This window comes from Phalacrocorax carbo, chromosome 9, assembly GCF_963921805.1.
Source record: "Phalacrocorax carbo chromosome 9, bPhaCar2.1, whole genome shotgun sequence".
Classification (NCBI taxonomy): domain Eukaryota; kingdom Metazoa; phylum Chordata; class Aves; order Suliformes; family Phalacrocoracidae; genus Phalacrocorax; species Phalacrocorax carbo.
This window is the reverse complement of record NC_087521.1, coordinates 13,268,586-13,286,168: the sequence shown is the minus strand read 5'-3', so window position 1 is coordinate 13,286,168 and position 17,583 is coordinate 13,268,586. Positions and strand designations below refer to the sequence as shown.

The window sequence follows — 17,583 nt, the reverse complement described above, 5'->3', positions numbered from 1 at the left end:
CAAATATTAAGCCTGATTTTACATTTCAGAATTTCCTTGTAGATACCGAAGCATTTGAATATACAACTGTGTTTTCTCCTGAAAATATTTTCAGTAAAGCACAAGTCTTAACAGAAAGCGAGCACTAAAAGGTGGAAACACATTTGAACTGAAAATTACTTTCAAATTCACAGACTCTTTCTCCCTGCTGTTTGCTCACCTCTAGTGTTTATATCCTTCAAACAGTTGCAGGGAGTTTTCATGTTCCCTTCTTAGTCATCACTTAGCCAAGCTCCACATATTTACTTCTTTTAATCTTCTCTCATAAAAACAATCCCTCCAGCTCTGTCATCATTTATGTTGTTGTTCTCTTACTACCTTCCAAGTTTCCTCTGCATTTTTTGCTGCTAGTGCCCAGAGCTGAAAGGCTCACCAGAATCGTACCAAGCAATAACACTACCTCACTGCTTCATGGTGTCCTGCCTGCGTACGACACAATCAAGTCTCATACCAAAGCCAACATTTGCAGCCTGCCCGCTTTGCCCCCTTGGTCTGTCATGCTACAATGCCAACTCAGATCAGACTCGCCCATCAGTACCATTCCCCCCACACTCTCTCATTCAGTTCTCCACTGTGTTCTACTTCCCTGATGAGAGTATTTCCCCTCATATAGGCACAGTCTGAAAGTAAAACCCTCTGCTAGAACCACGCTTAAGGTTGGTTTAGGTTGCCTACAACCCTGTAGTTACCCATTAGACATACAAAACCTGACCACTTAAAAACAAGGAAACATTTACCTAACGACACCGAGGGCCAAACTGTAATGGGGTGTACAGTGGCAGAGCTCGTTTGGTTTCTCCGCAGCTGTACCAGTTTACACCAGCTGAGAAGCTATTTCAATAAATCTTAGGCTGTCCATATCACAAATAATCACATTATTCAGAGAAAGTACAAAGAAGGGTATATTTCACTCTAACAGCTGCAATTCTGATGCACGAAACCCTGTTACCTCGATTTTATAATCCAAGTATTTTCTTTTTAGGGATACAGCTATAGTGAATGTACAAGCAATTCAATATATCTACCAACTGGCTATGGAATTCTTTGGTAAAGCACTTACAATTGCTCTCTTGATAATCAAATTCTAATTTAATAGAAGAGGAATAAAACTCATGGTAAAATTATGGATGTATAGGCCACCTGCATTTGAGACTGATGAATGGGCTTCATTACTACACCCATTCACAAGGCATGATTTTGACTAGCCCTAATATCCTAGCAAAGGGGGATGAAAGGAGGTGGCCGTCTCACGGCATTATAGCAGGCAGGTCAGGGCAAGATGTTGGAAGAAATAATCAAATGTTCTAAAATCCTGCAAGAGAGAAGAAAGCCCATTCCCTGTCAGATTGACCATCTCATGCCCCTTACAACAGGCTACTAGTTCTGGCCTCGTGTGAAACTCACTCTCTTTCAGAGCACAACTTCCTTGAAGTAACTCTGTTCTTAAAATTTATTCCTGTGCAAAGTGGGGAATTATGAATGTAGAAGCACCCAAGCCAGGATTTCTTCCCCAGGTTCTTCCTGGAGCAACACAACTACATTCTGCCATATACAGTATGGGCAAGGCCCCAAGGCTTTTAGAGCATACTGAGTTTCTTTCTCTGGAAGATTTTCATATAAGATTTTTATTTTAAAATTACCAATTAAAGAATCACATCTCTTCCTCCCTTCTGCAGAAGTGTAGCTTTTCCTTTAATTTGATACAAATAACATACGCGTGTTACATTCAAAGAGCATAAACTATACTGTTCTTGCCTATTTGTTTCTTTTAGGAGTTTAGCTCTTACAAATCAGATTGTAGAATAATTAAGTCTCTGTACATAGGCTGAAGAATCTTTTTAATCCACCTCTATTACTGAAAGAGGAGATCCCAGGATCCTTCCCACTCAAGCCACATTTGTCCTGCCTCCTCCCTTGTGTTAACACATATGTTTGAACAACTCAGATTGAGGACCTGATCTGGGTTAAAAATACCAAAAGGTTAGTTTAATTCAAACTGACCACAAGCAGAATTACTATGAGTCTAGGTGTACACAAATACTTGTACATGACATATGAACCCCACATAGCAGCAGCTGTGAAAGCTATGAAACCATTAGCAATGTCAAATGGTTTCTTAAAAGCACTCATATCTGGGGTATTTTTCTTTGAAAACTTCCTGTTTCGTGTAGGTAAATGATGACATGGTTGAGACAGAATGAGAGAATGAGATTGAAAGACACAAATTACTGAACCAAAAAGCATGGTGCTGTCAAACTAATACCTGCTTGAAACAAAGTCTACCTAGTGACAGATCTGAGAAGCATATTTAACTCCAAGAATAGGCTAAGGGGTGTCCTGATCTAATTTTAAGTGGGAGAAAAATTAATAGTGGAAAGTTCTTTAATCTGGCTTTAAAGGGATACAAGACAAGCCTACTCCTGGTGTCCAAAACTAGACAAATTTCACCTTAGCAATAAAGACATTTTTAAACAGCAGGAACTGGCCATTGGGACAAGTTGCCATGAGGCATGCTGGACAATATATCGCAATGTTTTTAAATCAAGGTTGTATGTCTCTCTAGGAGACTGAGATGTTCAGAAGCTGCCTGGAGAAGTGCAGGAGTTACTGGGTGGATTTTAATGCCTGTGCTATGCAGTTTGGTCTAGAGCATCAGAGTGGTATAGGTCTGCCTTAAAATTTCTCTTAGATCCCTTGTGGTTCTTTAAGAGCTGCAGAAAGCAAGACAAATGTGTACAAAGACAGCATCTGCCTTGGTCTGCTGAAACCGTTCACTAAAAAGTATTTGTGCTGTATCTACTATCCAGTACTTGTTTGTTCCCAATGAGCTTCAATTAAAAGGAGTCATACATGGTTTTTATAAGGCAATTTCTTATGCATTATAGCAACCTTGATATGAAAAACCACCCATTTTTGCCAGAGGATATATGCTTCATGTACCAGAATCTATCAAACATAAATAAAGAATGTATAAAGGCTAATGGAGAGGGCTGTACAGTTCATGAATCAAAAACAAGAGGAAAAGTGGTCAGTTAAATCTGCCCATGCCTTGAATTCAGTAATATTTGGAGTGGGTGGAGGTGAGGAAAATGAGATTTAATTCTTTTAAGTCCTTTATTGCTTTCAAGTTTTATTCAGGCTTCAAAGAATAAGTTGCCAGTTAGAACAAATACTATAAATACAGTACAACATAGTTACAAAATGAGTGAAGAGAGATGTTTGTCAATCAGTCAGTCCCAATACGTTTGCCTCACTGTCCAGGTTTGTCTTCATTACTACAGTATGCATTTTCAATAGGGGTGCACTGGAAGCCTCAAGTGAAGCTGTGACCTCTGCTGTAACACATGTTCATAAACAGGAGAGGAAAATCCTTGTTCTTCTCATTTCCCACATACTCTGGCTAACGAAACACTGTTCTTGTTTTAACAGGTAAAACAAATCCAACATTTAATTTCAAGTGAACATAGCCATGTTCCATCAGAAGAGACTGTCAAGGTATTGGGGAAAATACTTTTCTATTCTTCTCCATTACATGTCAGTTTAATGCTTTATCAACTATTGATGGCTTCTTAAAGGCACACACCACTGTTCTCCAACCCCCTCTCTGATTTGCATCATAGCAGGCTCTTGCTAAAAACTGATCACCTGTCCTTTCTGCAACATCTCTCTAACTTCAGCCTCAGCTTCTAAAACAATGTTAGTAGGAAAGTGTTCCTTGGCTCTCAGTAAGGAAAATCTATATTGCCTTTTCTCTAAAATGATCACACCAACTTTTTCATGTTTCCAGGTTCTACCTTCCCATAAGGATGACCCAGGACTAATTACGTTCACCCCATCACTTATCTGGAAAGGCAAAGAACTTAGAAAAAGAAAAAGAAACTGTACATCCACTGAATATTTTCTAGAGTTTTCTTCACTCTGAAATTAAACTCTTAAATATTATAGCTGAATTCAGTGAGGTCTTTTTTTTAAGATCACTTTCTGAAACAACTAAATGTAGGGGCAAAAAATCCTTGATGAAGTTGTTAATTTTTAGGAAGCCCCAGCCATAATTACTCATCTGAAAAGCTACACTAGCACAGCCTGGTGAAAGAGGAGACAGCAGCCAGAGCAATTTGTGTTCTCAGTTTCAAGTACCTGAATGAAGACGCAGTCCCTGAATCCTGGCAGATGCAGAGTTCCATTGCAGAGCTCCAGTGTTGCACCCACAAGGGCTGCAGCAAGGCTGGGCCAGATTACAGGTGTAGCAGTTGCCAGGTGGTAGCCTCTCAAAAAAGGCCTTCCCCAGGCTTGAGAGAGAATGTCCTCCTACCCTCAAAGAACTGCTACCTGTGGCTGGCCTTGCACCCTGACCTAGTAGACAGTTTAAGGACAAAGAAAGCAATCACTAAACTCAAAGTGTAAAAACCTTCTCAACAGAACCACAATAAAAATTATACAGCAGTCCAAGAGACTGATGCAAGGTTGTAGCAGGAGGGAAAAAAAAAAACCATGGAGACTACTGGAGGCAAGGAGGATTTAGAGACAGAACTTACATCCAAGAAGAACTGAAGAGTAGAAACAGCGAGGAAGGAACTGGGCAACATGAGAGAGAACTAGGGAGAAAAAAAAATTAAGAAATAATTTAAACTGAATAACCAGGAAAATCTCTCTTGTGGCAGAAGGAATTGAGCTGTGGAGCTGTCACCCCAGAAGTGAACTGGGATAGAAGAAAGCTGTGCAAGCAAAGCAAATCAAACAGAAGAAAAAGGATTGAATTACCCAAGAAGCTTTTCCCACCTCTGACTGCTGTGAATTCACAACTAGGAATAGCTCATGAACTTGGGAAAGGTGTAGCTACTATTACAAAATATCCATAGAAAATGGAGGACCAATGCCTTCTCCCAAATCAGTGGCATGTTACTGACAGAAACAGTTTTCAATGCTCAGAAAAGATTACAGGCTTCCCCTTTAAGGGACATTTAAGCATGGGAGTAATTTTTTCTTCCCTAATGACAGGAGAAGGAAGCGAAGGAGGTCAGAGTCCTGTAGACCTCTCTGCACTCCCTGTGGTCTAGTTTAGGAGACTTAAAAGGATTCAGATTAACTGGGGTGGCTTTGTCGATTACACACAGAGAGGAAAATGACCCCATGCAGTAAGTGTTTCCAGGACAGCTGCTCCGTTGGTGAAACACTGCTGCATTCCAGAAATAAACTCCTACAGTCAAATTAGCAGCTCGAGTCCTCTCTCTGCAGAAACATGGCTTTACCAAAGTTGCAGCAGTTCCCAGATGAATGGGAAACCAACAGCATAAATTCCTTCTTGGCTCCACTTTTATACAGAAAATGGTACAAGATGATGTTTGTACAAAATCATATCAGTCTTCATTTTCACATAATTACCCCACATTATTGATGAGCTCACAACAATGAAGGAAATTTGGGACTATTTCTGGCTGGGATGGAAAGCTAAAACTAGCATGGCTTCCCAGCACTCCAGGCCTGTCATGAGTTTTTCAGGTCTGAGTGCTTAACAGGACTTCAGTGTAAGAGATTTTGGGTTTGATTCCCATGTGGGTCAGTACCTACCAATGCAAAGCACTGAAGAAACATGCAAAAGATTACAGTCTACATTTGAAGCAAGATAGGAGGCACTGTTGTCCCTTGCCTGGCCTTTTCTAGCTCCCAAAATGTAATGCAGACCTGTCCTTTCACTACAAAGGTGAATTCTGGGCTGTGAAAGTAAATTTGGTCAGATGCACAAGGCACTCGTGTTTTACTGAAGACATACATTAAACAGTAAAACTACATGAGACAGCTTTCAAGTTTACATAGGTTTACAACTACAAGTTTACAAATGGCTGCATTGGGGAAGGCCCATGAAATCCCAAGGGCAAGGAAGGGGAAGACAAAACACCAGGTTACAGTTTTCAGCAGATAACAGGACACTTTTTCAGTGTTCTGGGCTCACAGGGTAGGTGTACAAGAAGCAGGCTACTCCATATAACCACTGAGTGCACAAATGTTTGTGGTTCTTCCTCTTTCTCACACTGGACTTTCAACTTAAAATCAAAATATCTTGTTCTTGTTCAAATGCCTCCTCTGTCAGGTAAAACCTGAGAATGTTTTTCCAGATACTCTACTGCAGCAGGAAGGTACTGCAGGCACACCACTCCCCCTCACTCACAGATGGGAAAGATGAAGCCAGAAGCCATTGTCGAAGTTAAAAGGAACAAGTATCAGCATGGGAAAGGCCCTACTGGGTGTTATAATGTAATGCCCATTTACTTTAAGAAACCTTCACCAACTGGTGATACAGCAGTGCAACGCTACTCTGACTCAACATGCCACCAAACCAAAACCCATCAGGTGACTAAACCTGCAGACCTACACATTGCAGAGAAGAGGATGTTATACATTGAAACAAACTCACAGCTGCTGCATAATGTGGTCTTAAACATAAATATCTGAAAGCACCCTCTAACCCACTGCCTCTTTCTCTTTGGGCCTACTTCTGCCCTGCAAATTCCACCACAAGAGCCACCCAGTCAGTGGGAAGGAACACAGTACCAGTCAGAAATGGTAAATTCAGGAAGCATCATTTCTGCTTAGCTCATCCTCACTCCCTGGCTGCATTCTTGTCTTCACTACTACTTTCACAGTGGCATAGTTTATATATCTTAGGGACTTTCACAGCTTTAGAAACACTGCCTATAACAGCAGAAGAACGTTCAGGGCAAGCAAGATCAAGTACCCCAAAATAAGGATGCTGCATGTCTGTAACAGTATCCTGTAAATAATTCAGCTGTCTGCAAAGAACACCACCACTGGTTCCAGTTGCAAGACAAGCTGTGAGGACAGCTATGCCAGGTCAAGCTAAGAATTCACTTAGTCCTATATTTTATCTCTGATATCAGTCACTAACACATGCTCAGGGAAAGACTGTAAGAAAGGAGATTGTTTTCCCTGATCTTCACCTTGCTGCACCTTTGCAGACCTCACAATCAGTATCTTGGCAGCCTATGGCTTAAGCTGTTCCTCTAGACCATGAGGTGTACTTGCCACTAATGAATCCACATGTTCCATAAATTCCTTGATATCTTTTTTAGTCCATCCATAACTTTGCCACCAAGCGATGCAGGGGCCAATAAATCCCACAGTTTAATTTTGTGTTGTGTAAAAAAAAATACTTCCTTTGGTTTAAATCACTTTCATTTTTAAAGAGAAAAGATGTCTACAGCATTGAAAAAAGGGGGGAAATGTACATGCGAGTACAAAGATACTGAGAACACGTAGCAGACCTCTCTTCCTAGCTAAGAAAGTAGAAGTGCTAATTTTGAAAAGCAAAGAATTAGGCAGGTGTTACACAGGAAAATAAAGGCCTATGCTCTTTTTTTTTGTTATCTTTTAGTTAAGTGCACAGCAATAAAGCCACCTGTACTCCAAACAAGACATGCGTGCAGTAATAACTTACCACAAATTCCTATCTTGGTTACCCTCATCTTCTAGCTACAGACTTCATGACTGCCTCTACCCCCTGGTAGTCTCTTGTCTTGAATCGGATTGGAAGCTCTTTCAGACAGGAGCTATCTCATGGGTCATGCAGCAGCCCCAGCAGCAGGGAATGTGTTATGATACAAACACCGAGGGCAAAATGGAAGCAACAGCCAAAGCTGCCAGTACAACTTGTAGCCATAGTCTGAGAGCTAGTTAAAAAGAAGTGGAACAATCACAGCATGAGATTTATTAAGTAGTAGATAATAATTTTACATTACATAATACTGTTGCATACTATATTAAAACCAGTATCGTGAGCCTCAATGTTCAACTACTGATCAAGTCCCAAAATAAACATAATTATATTCTATATGATACATTGGTGGTTATTCTTATCACCCCTTTAAAGAAAAAAAAAAAAGCAGATAGCTGGCATCGCGTTTTATAGTTGTTTCCTGAAACCTTGTGGTCTAGACACTTTTCTTTTAAAACAAAACTGCAATTTTTCTCATAATTTGCTTTCACATGGTGGAGATGTAAAGTCAAACATCAAGTACAGCAATACAGTTGTTGGCAACATCAAAGAGGATGAAGTTTAGAAATTATATATAGGGTAATTAAATGGCTCTGTAAGTTATTTGCATATATCTATATATAAGCTGGCCTGATTTAATAAAGACGCATTTTGCAATAGCTTTGTGGCCCTCCTGGCTTCATGCAAAATTTTGCAATACCCTCCAAATGGTCCCAAGCTTTCCTGGCCTTCTGACCTGGCTATGGGAAGCTACAGAGACCTGCCTGGGATTCTGCAAAACACAACACCGCATCCAGAAAGAGAAAGGGTGCAAAGCATGTACAAGTAGAAAGCAGAGAGGAAAGGAGATAGGGAGCACCATGGGCAAGCTGCTCTTTTATTTCTACAGGTGAGAGTCCAAATCTTGTAGCTCTCAGCAATGGTGCAGCTAAGGGTGTGAGCCAAGCCCAGTTCATCAGCTGATTATAACTGGTGCTTCAGGGGGCACAGTGTGAGGGTTTCCCCAGCTCACTGTGCTACAAGGACAACTGAGAACCCAAAACCAGGCAGGAACATATGCCCCGACACCCCTCACAGGCCCATGGTTGTGGAAGCACCCAAGAGATCCTTAGGGCTGACAGTCTGCATGCTGCGCTCTTTGGACATGTTTTATGCATCTCTAGGGGTGGTGTAGTTGAGCAGACAAAAAGCACTGCTCCTCCAGGAGGTGAGTGTTTCTCCCTCTGCCACCCTGAGGCCAGAAATAAATGCCTGACTTCTCAGGGCAGGTTTGGAGCTTCAGTGCAAAGCAGGTGGGGTGTTTCATCATCCACCCCCCATCAGCCCACACAGGTGGCTAGAAGTTAGTACTGGGATCACAGGATCAAAAGTGATCAATCACCCTGTTTCAACTTACAAGCAAGACCAACTGGGGGGTGACTGCCAACTGGCCAGAAAGATGAAGGGAGGGAAAAGGATGGGGGAGATGGTTACCCTGTGACATGATAGCCTGAGACTTCACAGAATGCAGCAGACCAAGACACTGCCAGCAAAGTCACTATAGTAACTCACAAACTACCATTTGCAGCCAATCTCCATTAAGCACTATAAAATAACACTTGCTGAGCTACCTCTCTGCACATGCACCTCTCCCTGGGAGTGGACAGAGAAGTGGTAAACTCAACACATGTCTAGCACGGGGTTTTTCTGGAATGGGTTAGCAACAGAACATCTCTGTGCAATCCTAGGTAAACAGAGGATGTTGCTGGTACAAAGTGTCTCAAAGTAGCAGGAACAGCATTATCACTTCAGTGCTGTTTCCTAAAGGATCAATAAGCCAAGACAATCAATTCTTCTGGCTAGTCTTTGTTCCCCAGGAGAAGCTGTGGCTCTCATCCCCCATCATTTAACCCTTCACAAACATAGCAGCAGCCCCATTAATTCTGTCCTCTTTAAACACATATTCCACGAGCCTGTGTGCCAGGAGAGACTACAGAGCTGGAAGTAATATAACCGGGTGGGTATGGTATTGCAGAGAGGTAAGGCCCATTACTTCAGCACAGCAATAGCATGTCTGTATACTGCCCTTTGAGCACATGGAGGCATCCTTGCATCCGATTTCTTTGTACAGGGTGGAGGGTCCCAAAGAAACCATAGCTCTCTATTCCCCACTACTACTCTGTGCGTGGAGTATAGGGTACTCCCAGAGCACCAGCAGACACTCACAGAAGGGGACTGCGTAGGCAGTAGATGGCACGGACAGTCAGTACAGAGAGTCACAAGAGTAGAGCCTATTTAGGGACATACAAAACTGAAGTTTAATCCTATATAGCCTGAAGTTTAATCCAATGTAGAAAAAAGGAGAGTAAGAGGGATTGGGAGAAAGCTCAGGAAGAATGGAAGAATCATGTGATTATTTGCAACGTAAAAAAGGGGATGGGGTCTACCGGAGGCAAAACACAGGACTGTACTCAGAGCCTGCAGTCACACAAAGCGTTTTGCTGTGATCATGCAATTCTCCATATATCATGGAGAACAGGCAAGCAGCAACCCCATTTAAGATGGGCAAAACACATCACATCAGTGAAGGGACTCACCTTAGACTGAACAGGGACTCTGTGTCTGAGCTAGAATTAAAGAACAACAGTGAAACAAACAGCTTGGTATAGATTGGCCATGAATACATTTAAGCTGTACACAGAAGTTTCCATCTAAAAAGCAGCAGGGCTTGGGATAGGCTCCTAGAATGACTTTTGAGTGAAGCATTAGAGAGGATGCTGATGCAAGGAATCCCTTCCTAGCCTGTTTCACTCACAAAATCCTTGCTGTCCTCCCCCATGCAAACACAGCATTAGCCAATGGTTATAACTTGAGTGCTGCCATACTCACTGCTACAGACTGTGGGTCCAAAAAGTATGACTGAGAAAATCATATTCACATGAGCTCTTCACCAACCTACATGAGTTTGCATCACTAACAGAGAAAGGTTAAAAACCCTTGTGCTAGGCCATGGGGACATGATGCAACATGGAAGAACTACTTATTTAAAGGGAAGCAGTGGAAAGAGCTGCTAACGACAGTAACTGCAATTTTAAAAAGCCCAGGAGACCTGTGGGAAAAGACAGACCCAAGGATGGAGAATGAAACAAACAAAAAGCAAGCTGTCTGGAAGGCCTGGTGGCAGACATACCCTCTCTTCTTACCCAGAAAGTCACCCTTTAGGTCCTGTGAGCTTTAGATGGATGTCGATGAAGTGCCTATATTTTAGTGTACAGCTACCAGTCATTTGCTCAGACTTACTACAAAGGCAATCACGGGAGGCTGGGGAAACAAGAACTTCTGGAGTATATTTCCTGCTGATCCAGCAAAATATTAGGAAGAGAAAGAGAATCCATTCCGAGAGCAGCGTCAAACTCTTGTGAGCAGGATCATTCGCATCACACATGGTTGAGGGAAAGGCGAGGGCAGCGACTCCTTAATGAATAAAAATCACCACTTATGCTTCCCTCTCATACATGCTGGGCATATGCTTCCCAGTATCCAAATAACAAGATGTAGTTGTAAGTTTTATCCCATTAGAAAAGGTAATTTCCCCTAAAGAAACAACCCTTTTTCTAGAGACTTTCAAGAGTCCAAAGATTTTAAAACTGCTGTTACTTGCGAGTCATAATGTCAACTAAACTGTGTCGTTTAAAAGTTTAGAGAGTCACAGTATTTCCTTCCCTGAAATTCCTGCACCACTATAAAATAATCTAAGTACTTGTGGCATGCATGGAGGACAACAAGAATGCAGTAACTTTCTATGTAGCTTGTGGAAAAGTTGAAGATCAATTTTTAGTTCCCCAGCTCTTCATAAACAGTATATATGCCAGGGAAAGCTGCATTGAAATGCAGCCACCTTCAGGGTAAACAGCAGCAGGTCATTCATAGGATTCAGCATAGCACCAGAAAGGACAAAAACAGAAGGAAGAGTATTTTGCCTAAAAGGTCAGTAGGGGAAATCTAAGTATAAACTGCTAGGCCATGGCCACAACAGAATAGTGCAGGAGATGAAAAGGCTGAGGCAAACAGAAAGGAAACTGGGATGGAAAGGAGAGGAAGGCAGGAAAAAAATATTTTGCAGTGTTCAGCTCAGCCACAGAAAGCTTCTGTCTCAAAGTGATCTGCTGTGGGTGCCAGTTATTAGAGGGAAAGAACACAATTATGTATTTCAAATCCATTTAATAAAGTACACTCTAGCTGATGGTGCTCTCCTCAGCAGGTCCAGGCACAGAGCACAAAGAGAAAGGGGCCTCAGGCATTCACATCAGGTCGCAGTTTTAAATAATTTTTAAACTAGGGCTATGTGCCAATTCTTACCTCAAGGTGCTGCACCCAGATAGACATGTCAGCAAAACCACAAAGTTCACTCTATACAGGATGACCATCAATACACATGGCTCCAGAACCAAACAGTAACTCAGTAACTTACTTTTTTAGCAAAAGTTTACCACTTTTGAGTAATAAACCTGGAGCTTCATCTGAACAAGAGTCACCAAGACCAAATTCAGACCTAGTGTGTAGGACAATGCCACTGAATGTTATACTAGGAGTAAGTTAGCCTTCTATCTGCTTGTCTCACCAAAATCAGAGAACCATTTTGGTGGCTTGTACCAAATGTATTAAAGCCAAGAAAAAAACCCAAACAACCAACCAAACAAAAAATCCCCAACCAAAACAACCCAAAACAAAAAAGCAAAGGGGTTAACTCTTGTTGCCAGCACCAAAACCTTTTGTTTTCAATCTATGCACCTGTGTCACTGATTTGCAGTTTTTGCCATGGGCGAACCAGCCATTTGGGATTTAAAGAAGATTGTTCTCTGTAGATCTTGGATTACTTTTGGTGGCAGCCATGTATCGTTTTACAGGCAGGGAAACTGAGGAACACAGAGATATGACTTGGCTATGTGTCAGAAGACAGCAGGTTTCTATCGCCATTCCTTTTCAGGACCTCTTTACAGAAGAAAGGCAGGATTATGACACAGTCTTGATTTTGTGCAGTTCACCTGCTGCAGACAGATTTTCTAAGTCCAAGCTTCAGGCAAAAAAGCCTGCTGCTGGCTAGTTCACAACACACCAGGCCTTAGCAACACAGAGGTCCTCTGCTTGCTGCTGGCAGGCAAGCCTGCTCTTTTTCAGCAACAGCAGGGTCTACCCAAGCATATATGATGAACTCATCACAAAAGCAATCAGGCATTAATTTGGTCAATCATTCCTGTGACATCAAATCCAGTTCTCCATCTATACTATTTGATGCAAGACTCCAGCTAAACTGAAGGACAGAAAAAAATGTCTGAAAAGATATCAGTCTACAGAACAGAATTATTTAGATACTGACCCACCCACACTTCTTTCTGGTTTTTTGTTTGTTTGGTTGGTTTTTTTATCTTGTTTTGGTTTGGGTTTTTTTTTGTTGTTGTTGTTGTTATTGTTGTTGTTTTTAAGAAAAGGTTACCCAAGAGTTAAGTAGGACCAAAAATAAAATGCATTAAAAAATTAAATTGGGTCTTCCAGGCACTAATAATAAAAGGGCAGCCCACCCTCCAATCCTTCTCATTTAGAAGAGTATTTATTTGGAGTTTCTATTAGGCTGCTGCATGCACTGCGTGTATCCTGCTTCACTAAAGAAGAGCCTTTTTGAAGCATCACTTGACTTTGTTTTAAATATCTCGCTACAGTTTCCATTTTAGCTCTGAGAGATGATTATTTTCTCTCACCAAACTGAAGTTATACAGCAGTTGAAAATGCTGATGGCTTAACTGGTTTCCTTTTTTTTTTTTCTCCCCTCTCCACAGCAGCCCTGAGGGGTTTTAACTCTTTCTGCAGCACTGAAATCCTGCTTTTGGAGTTCAATGTTTAACTCGCGCTGGGAGACTCATAAATATTCGGAGTCACTCTCTCCCTCTCTGTTTGATTAGGAAATGAGCCTTTAACTCAATGTAATCCCCAAGCCATTAACAAAAAAGCCCTCAACAGCTCCACTATTAGAATTTCACTCCTAACCCACAGAGGATTGAATTAGATTAACATAACTACCCGCAATCTGAGTTTATTTTCTGTGCCAGATAGAAATGTGTCTTCAGGAAAGGAAAAGAAGAGAGCGGGAGAGTAAGCATAGCATAATGAAATGTAAAAATAGAGAGATGAGAAGTAGATGGACAGATGTACAGGTGAAGTGATAAAAGAGGTAAGAGAAAGCAAGACAGAGCGAGCTACACAGTCTTTAATAACTGGCTGCTGGCTTTGGGGGGTTTATTCAGAAGGCCTCTAAAAACACAGAATTGTTTCAAGAAGAATATTTTCTTCCTGCTGGTGTTTACTCCATATTCTCAGGGATTTACAGCAAGACACCTGAGCATGCCGTACTCCAGACACCTGTGCAGCAGATTTGGCACAAGTTTTATTTATAGTTCCCAAGAGATGTCATACTCAGCAATGAAAGGAGGGGCATGAGGAAGAGAATCTGCATGTCAATCATTACTTTGCAGTCAAAGAAACAAATAAACTAGGATGAAACAAAAGATGTTTGTTGTTTGTTTTTTTAAGGAATGAAAAAAATCATGCAACAGCCCTGTGACAAACTACACTGTGTAGAATAAGTCCGTTTGGACGTTGATAGGTGCTTAGTCCACAAAACATAAAACATTAGCAAAGCAGAAACTAAATAACAAAGACTTCCTTCCACATAATACATCAAAGTCTCCCCTCTAACCACAGATAACTCCCTCCCTCCTTTCAAATAAAAGTGGTCCCATAAACCATTGATTGGTAAGCTACAGGACAGTCGATGCTTGGTTATTTTTTCCAAATGCAGTAATAAGAAGATACAGCAGGTTTAACAGGGGAAAAGACCGACATGCGGTTGAGAGAGGGTAACGTCCAGCAGTTATGTGGACACAACTATTGAACAGTCCACACAAATTCTTAAGACTAAAGGTTTTCTAGCTTTATACTTGGAGGACTTCTTTGGGAACGCTTGGATTTCCGCAAAAATGTACAGTAAATGCGTTTTTGCAGTAATTCCTGAACGTAGTTTTGCTGATATTTCTGTTTGTGTAGGGAAGAAAAAGATTCAATTTATATTTTTCAAGTGATGTCTCTTGGTTTTCAGTTTTCAGGGGTACCTCAGACCAGCTATATGATAGATTCTTTGCAAGTTACAGAGTCAGCAATTTTATTTCTTTAATGCCTTTCAGAAAAATCTGCTCTCCCTTTATTACACAATAACATTGCATTGTCATAGAGAGGCAATAAATATAATATCATGCCAAAACAAACAGAAAAGGGACTTAAATAATTTAAATAATTCATTTTTAAGTAAAGCAAAAAGCCTTAATACTAAAAATGAAGCTTCCTATGATGAGAATGGTCAGGCTGACAGTTTTGTTTTATCTGGGGGGAGGGGAGCTTCATAGCAAGCAGTGTATTGTAATGACCATTTTGGGCGTTATTTGTGTGTGTAAATTCACCATGTTTATATCCATATTGTCCTAAAAGCCTCTTTATATCTAGAATTCTAGCTGAACTTAGAAAGAATTAATTTGTAGTCAGTATTTTTTGTTCCTAGAACTCAAGTTTAAAACTTTGAGAATTATAAAATGGACATCAAAGAAATACAATATAAAGAAGTAAAGAACAAGCCTATTTGTCGCCTTTCAGTCAGTCCAAGCAATTCAGCTATCATGTATTTCTTAGGACTTGACATTTTTACTATGAGACAGCTCTAGTTTTATTATTCAATTTTTGTTAGACACTTGTTCCTCCAAATTATTTTAAGTTTAGCTTCATTTTATTTGTTGTTACTTTCAAAAATCGTAAGGGGGGGAGTTTTTAGAACATATATTTAATGAGAAATTTTTACTCAAAAACTTAGCATACCAAAATTAAAAATTGTAATATTGGCATTTTGGGGGGTAGACATTATAAACAGAAGAAATCAAGGAAATTTTTCTATACTTGAAAATAAATATAAAAAGTAAATTTGATAAAAGATATAACCCAAACCTCTGAGGCAAAAATATGAAACAAGAAAAACCTCTGTGTTTTGACAAAAGTGTTACACTAAAAGCTATTAATAAAAACAATTTCTGACTAATTATTTTCTTCCCTCTCTTCATATTCCTTTTAACAAAAATACTCCAAAAATGTACCATTGTTCAAACATTTTGCATTTTGACTGCTTTAAAGCAAACAGCTTGTTGGCAATGAGAGAGTAAGTTCCTTCTTTGATTGCCACTACACAGACTTTGCAAAGACTTGCACCCCTCTTTTGTCATTGAAGAGACTTTAGTTGCTTCGGAACTTCTAAAATTAAAGAAACATCAACTGCTCAATGATAAATGCATTCAGTAAAATTTAATCTCCCTGATAAGAGAAGGTTTGACATGAAGCTGGGGGGGCCTGGTTTTTTAATAGAGGAAAGGGTGTCGCTTGGTTCTTTTAAGACAGGACTGCTGAAGTTTCCAGGTTTGCCTTTACCAGCATGGGATAAATAGCACCTGTCCTTGGTAAGCCCTTAAGCAGAGTTACGTTATACATTGACCTTTCTGGAATGCCAGCAAACCTGACCGTTTCTATTCCCAAAACACAACTGTTCCACTCAAACTTTCATTTGCTTATTTCCAGAGGAAAAAGCCACTCGCAAATAGTGAAACTGCCTGATTTCTACAAAGTTCTGAACCAACTCCTCTCCTTGTGGGTCACACTGACCTTCCTTTGACAGTGTGAAAATAGAAAAAAAAAATTACCTTTAACTGTATTGAGATGCTGCCATAATTTTTAGCCCAGATAAAAGGATTGGTGCAGAGCAACATTTGGATCAAAAAATCCCAAAACAAAAAAACCAACATCATAAATGCAATAAAAGGTAGAAGTTTGCTACTTACATGCTGCGGGCTGAGAGATGAAGCTTGAGGCTGGAGTAGAATTTCCCTTGCCCTCAGGTGTTTCTAATTGCTGATTAAATATCTTTTGGTTCCGCCTGCACCAGCCGACAGTCCCCTCTGCGTCTCTGCCTCTCTTTGTGACTAGGACACAGTACTCCGAGTCCCAACCTATAAATAGATCCCGGCTCCGTGATTGATATAACAGGCAGCTGACAAAAAAAAAAAAAAAAAAAAAAAAAAAGAGAAAGGGGGGGAAAAAAAAAAGAAAAGAAACAACCAGGTCTTAAGCAAAGCAGCAAAAGCTGGGCTTTTAACTCTGCACTGTGCCCAGGGAGGAGTCCCCCACACTCACCCATGGGCATCAGAAAGAGAAAGCGCAAGGCAATTACTCTCCCAGCAGCATTACAGCAACTTGAGGCATGTAAAGCTAGTGAACAAAATTCAGTGCACAAAGAAGGAGAGGGAAAGCACAACTGGCAGACTGCATCCAACTCTCCTGCAATTTAACAAAAATAAATGCCATTTTAAAAACAAGTTGAGGATTCTGACAGAATGAGAGAGGAGTTCAGAGTTAAGTTCTGGGGTTGGTCCAGGCGTGCTTGTATGCCTGCTGCAGAATAAACGAGGACTAGTGGGTAGCAATTTAACCGCTTGGCAGTCTACTTAGGGTCTCTGCCCACAAACACTATTTGATGAGGCTGGTCCTGAAAACAAAACTGAGGGCATTGATGGTACCTCCCCTATTGACTCAGCAGAAGTTCTTAGATCTCAAGGACCTGAACCATCATTCCTGCTCATGTCTTTGACTGGCAGGAGAAAACTGATGAATTATAGATATCAGGACAGCTCTTTTGCAGAGTCTCAGCTGGGAGCCCACCATCTGGGAAATGACTTGGGAGCGTGCATCAGGAATGCTTCTGCCCTGGTCTCCATTAATAGACACAGGGGTACTGGTCCTGGATTTTTCCATATCTAACCTCTACATGTTCTCCTGTTAGAGCCACAGTCAGGCAAGGCCAAAAGCTTTTTCAGGAGGCAGCTGGTTGTCCAAGCCTTCTCCAACTCCTAGATATTCATGATCTCCAGTAGAACCTTAATGGCTATGCAGTTTTATAGCAAATGGACTCAAAG

At 40.8% G+C, this 17,583-nt stretch overlaps 1 protein-coding gene across 1 annotated transcript in view; it reads right to left on the bottom strand.

Moving 5' to 3' along the window:
- ESRRB (estrogen related receptor beta) overlaps positions 1–17,131 on the bottom strand; it is a 134,719-nt gene extending 117,588 nt beyond the window's left edge. Inside the window, exon 1 of the mRNA XM_064460448.1 lies at positions 16,453–17,131. Coding sequence (XP_064316518.1) covers positions 16,453–16,454 — 2 coding nt within the window. The 5' untranslated portion in view covers positions 16,455–17,131. The remainder of the gene's footprint in view (positions 1–16,452) is intronic.
- Positions 17,132–17,583: the final 452 nt, after the last annotated feature.